This window comes from Nanorana parkeri, unplaced genomic scaffold, assembly GCF_000935625.1.
Source record: "Nanorana parkeri isolate BGI_ZX_2015 unplaced genomic scaffold, ASM93562v1 scaffold2165, whole genome shotgun sequence".
Taxonomy (NCBI): domain Eukaryota; kingdom Metazoa; phylum Chordata; class Amphibia; order Anura; family Dicroglossidae; genus Nanorana; species Nanorana parkeri.
In genome coordinates this window covers 18,811-23,207 of record NW_017308433.1, presented here as the reverse complement: position 1 = coordinate 23,207, position 4,397 = coordinate 18,811, and the positions used below count along the sequence as shown (strand labels likewise).

The following is a 4,397-nucleotide window of genomic DNA, read 5'->3' as shown; positions in this document are numbered from 1 at the left end:
TGGTTCAATTCAATTTTGATGCTTGAAATACCAATAAAGACTTTTCGTTCATGGAAAAACGCTGTGCGAGTGCTCAGCGAGCGCCCCAACATCACACTCATTTATAGCTAAGTTTATGTAGCGCTGCACTTTGTAAGATCAGAAGACTGCAAACCCAACAAGCGCATGAGATTCTGCATGGAATATAGTGCAAAGCTTTGGTGGGGAACTACACGTCTCAGCATGTCCAGTAGGGGGTGGAAGCCGAGATGTTCCTCACGAGCTGCTAGGCTGATCTGTGTTTCCTAGAGAAGGCAGCTCATCAGAATTAGACTTGTGCGCCGTCAGAAAATTAGTTTAGTTTCGGGAATATCCGTTATTTCGTAATTCGTGCCCGAAACTCAATTCGGATTCGTACGAAATATGAATTTTCGTTAGTTTCGTCACATTTTCGTTCCCGTTACGGGCATTCGTTATTAGGGATGCACCGATACCACTTTTCTAACATCGAGTACGAGTACCGATACTTTTGATCCAGTACTCGCAGATACCAATTACCGATACTTTTTCTTAAAGGGACAGGTCACATTTTTTTCTAAAGCAATACAAACTAATGCTTTAAGGTCACTTTCTCAATATTATGATTCATGAGATGACGAGGGAGCATGCCGCCGGCTTCCCGGCCAATCAGAATGCCGGGCGCTGCGTCATTACACGGCGCCCCGCTTCCGGATTTGCTAGCTTCCCGACTAATCGGGAAGCCGGGTAGCGCGTCGTTGCACGCTACCCGGCTTCCTGATTGGCCGGGAAGTCGGCTCCATGCTCTCTCATCACAAGTGACAAGAGAGCATGGAGCCGTTTCCTGGCCAATCAGGAAACCAGGCAGCGTGTAATGACGCGCTGCCCGGCTTCCTGATAGAGGAAGTACTCGTGCTAGGTATCGGAGCATTTGGGCGAGTACGAGTACTCACCCAAATACTCGGTATCGGCACCGATACCGATACTAGTATCGGTATCGGTGCATCCCTATTCGTTATGATGAAGTTAAAAAGCAAAAATACCTTTGTTAATATATTGGAGTCGATGGTAGTTCTTTTTTTATCTGAAATACGAAATTCTACCATCGACTCCAATATATTAACAAAGGTATTTTTGCTTTTTAACTTCATCATAACGAATGTCCGTAACGGAACGAAAATACGTTAACGGAATTTCGTATTTCCTGCCTGTGTATTGTAATGCAACTCTCAGCAGCAGAAGAGAAAACCTCCGATTGGTCAACCAAACGAAATACGAAATTCCGTTAACGGATTTCGGATCCGAATTTCGTATTTCGGATAAAAAAAAAAAATCTTGTCATGTTGTTCAACCTCATTTACAGGGGTAATATTAGTTCCCGTTTGAAAGAAATTCGGATCCGAAATTCGTTAACGAAATTTCGTATTTCGGATATAATTCGGAAACTGCCATTCGGATTTCGGATGCTTCCGAATTTATGGAAAATTCGTACGAATTTCGATTCGTAACGAAACGAATCGCACATGTCTAATCAGAATGCCGCGTGATTCACTTACTGTGGAGTTTCGGTGATAGGCGTCGCTCACGGTGGTGGCCGGTTCCTGCTTCAAGGTCATGGAGCCATCAATATCATCCTGGTCGCTCTCGCTCCAGTAATCTGCTAAAGACAAAGGAAATCTAAACTCCACTGGAATACGGGGAGCGTACAAATGACAGAAAATATCTTTCTTTTAAAAAAATCAAAAAGATAAATTGTATTTAAAAATGTACGCGGTCCAGTTTTGGTCGCCGGTACTGAGAAGGGATGTCCTTGAACTGGAGAGAGTCCAGCGGAGGGCAACAAAACTAATTAGGGGAACGGAGGACCAGAGCTATGGAGACAAGGGGGAGGGGCTGGAGGACCAGAGCTATGAGACGAGGCTTCTGACCTTAAACATGTTCACGCTGGAATTAAGGAGGAATATGATTTTCATGTACAAGATGTTCAATGGTGACGGCAACATTGGCAACAAACTGTTTGAGATTAACTCCATTACAAAGACTAGAGGCCGCCACCTAAAGTTGGTGGAGAAAAAATTCCAGCACAAGGGGCGAAGAGGGTTCTTTACAGTAAGAGCGTTTAAGGTCTGGAACTCACTGCCATCGGCCGTCATCTCAGCCAAGAGTGTAGATTTGTTCAAGAAACGTTTGGACAATTTCTTGAGGGACCGTAATATCCGGGGGTACCAGTATCCCTAAGAATGAGATGATGCGCGGACCTATACAGGTTGGACTTGATGGACGTATGTCTTTATTCAACCCCAAATACTATGTAACTATGACTTTTTGTTACTTTTTTTCCGACATTGTTTTCACTTCGGCTAAGACTCGGCACAACTGAGAAACCAAACCGGAGCAGCTTTATAAAAAGGCAAAACTGGGAATAAATCTGTGCCAGCGGTGACACATATTGACACATCGGGACGATATTGATACATCGGGACGATATTGATACATCGGGACGATATTGATACATCGGGACGATATTGATACATCGGGACGATATTGATACATCGGGACGTTGAGGAAATCAGAACAAGTAACTCGGTTTTACCTTCATTGGGCCTGATGTCTTTTTCATCCGGAGTTTATCCAATAGCAGCGAGACCCAGACGGTTCATCCACCTGAAAAAGAAGAATAATTAAAGGTCCACAACATTCCGCTTATCTTTTCAGGCTCACATCATATAACAACTACATGCACGTATATTCAATGATCAATCGCAATATCGGTTTATAACGCCAAATGATTTGTCCACATTTCTTCATTGGATTGTTCCGGATGGTGGAACTCATCAGTATTTTTTAGAACCAGGATTACAGATTGTGGTGATATCATTGTATCTGCCGTCGGGGTCTGATTTCCAGCCATCGTCCTGGTTTTGATTTGTCATACGGATTGCTGCTTGTGAGACTCATCCATGGACTGTGTGTTCTGAATAGGGATGCACCGGTATTGGTGCCGATACCGAGTATTTGGGCAAGTATTCGTACTCGCCAAAATGCTCCGATACCTTCCCCAATACCGTAACTTATGGTCAGAGGAAGATCTCCTCTGATCGGCAGTGCCGTAGGGAAACATGGGGCCAGCTTCCCGTGCGACCAGGAAGCCGGGCGGCGAGTAATGACCCGGCTTCCTGATTGGCCGGGAAGCTGGCTCCTTGCTGATTGGCAGGGAAGCCGGCTTCCCGACCAATCAGCATCGAGCTGGCTGAATACCTGGGTCGATGGCTAGGAAGCTGGCTTTTCAGTCAATCAGTATCAAGTCGGCCGAACAACCTGCTCCATGCTGATTGGCAAGGAAGCTGGCTTTGCAGCCAATCAGGAAGCTGGGAGCTCAGGTCATTAGTCGCCACCTGGCTTCCTGATTGGCCAGGAAGCCAGGTCGATGCTGATTGACTGGGAAGGCGGTTTTCCGGCCAATCACAATCAAGCCGGCCAAACAACATGGAGACCCGGCTTCCTGGACAGGAAGTCCGGCGGCATGTCATTACCCATCTCCCGGATTCCCGATTGCCCGGGAAGCCAGGCTCCATGCCAGCGGAAGCACTGGTATCGGTACTCGGTATCGGCGAGTACGGAAAGCAAAATAAACCAGTATCGGTGCATCCCTGGTTCTGAAGGAATCACAGTTGATAGTGGTGCCCTGCAAAGGTCAACGGCAGAAGAATCCAGTTTAATGCATTTGGAAATTTGGAGCAGAAAAATCCGCCATGGAAATGGGAGTTTTGAGATGCAGGCGGGCCACAGCTGACCTGACTTCACCCTTCCGAAAATGGGGAAAGTTTTTGGACCTTTTACCGCAACTTATGAATTAAAAATCACACACTGAGGAGATCACCGCTAAACCCATCAGGCCATGCCAAGAGCCAGTAAAGATGATTACTCTATAGATGAGGGATAGGCAAACTCCGGCCTTCCTACTGTGGTGCAACTACAAGTCCAATTAGGCATTGCCAGTTTTCAGGCAGGATCAGCAAGTTTTTTTGGACAACAATTGAACACACATAACAAAATACTTCCACGGGTATTAGTAACAGACCAAATATGAGCAGCTGAGTGTTCGAGTTTTGCGTACACAGTCACTGAGTAATACAGTAACTGTAGTTGTGAGGCAGGTCCAGCAGATGGCGCTCCGTCACCAGAATCAGAGGAATGCGACGCATTAAAGGCTCAGTCCACCGTTTGGAAAATCTTCTGATCAATGCGCTATTACTACTTAACCTTCAGAGCATTGCACCTTCGATCGGTGCATCGCGGGGGCAGCGCACAGGCTCGGTCAATGTTCTCCCCATGACTCAGGTCCGTACAGAAGTATAGACCTGAGCTGGAGGAAGTGCGGCTGGACTACATGGGGGCGC

The 4,397-nt window shown here is 46.3% G+C and overlaps 1 protein-coding gene across 1 annotated transcript in view; it reads right to left on the bottom strand.

The window, feature by feature from the left end:
• Positions 1-4,397, bottom strand: part of LOC108800910 (connector enhancer of kinase suppressor of ras 2-like) — a 14,300-nt gene that overhangs the window by 6,953 nt on the left and 2,950 nt on the right. Inside the window, exon 3 of the mRNA XM_018572899.1 lies at positions 1,554-1,654. Within this exon, the coding sequence (XP_018428401.1) occupies positions 1,554-1,654 (101 nt within the window). The remainder of the gene's footprint in view (positions 1-1,553; positions 1,655-4,397) is intronic.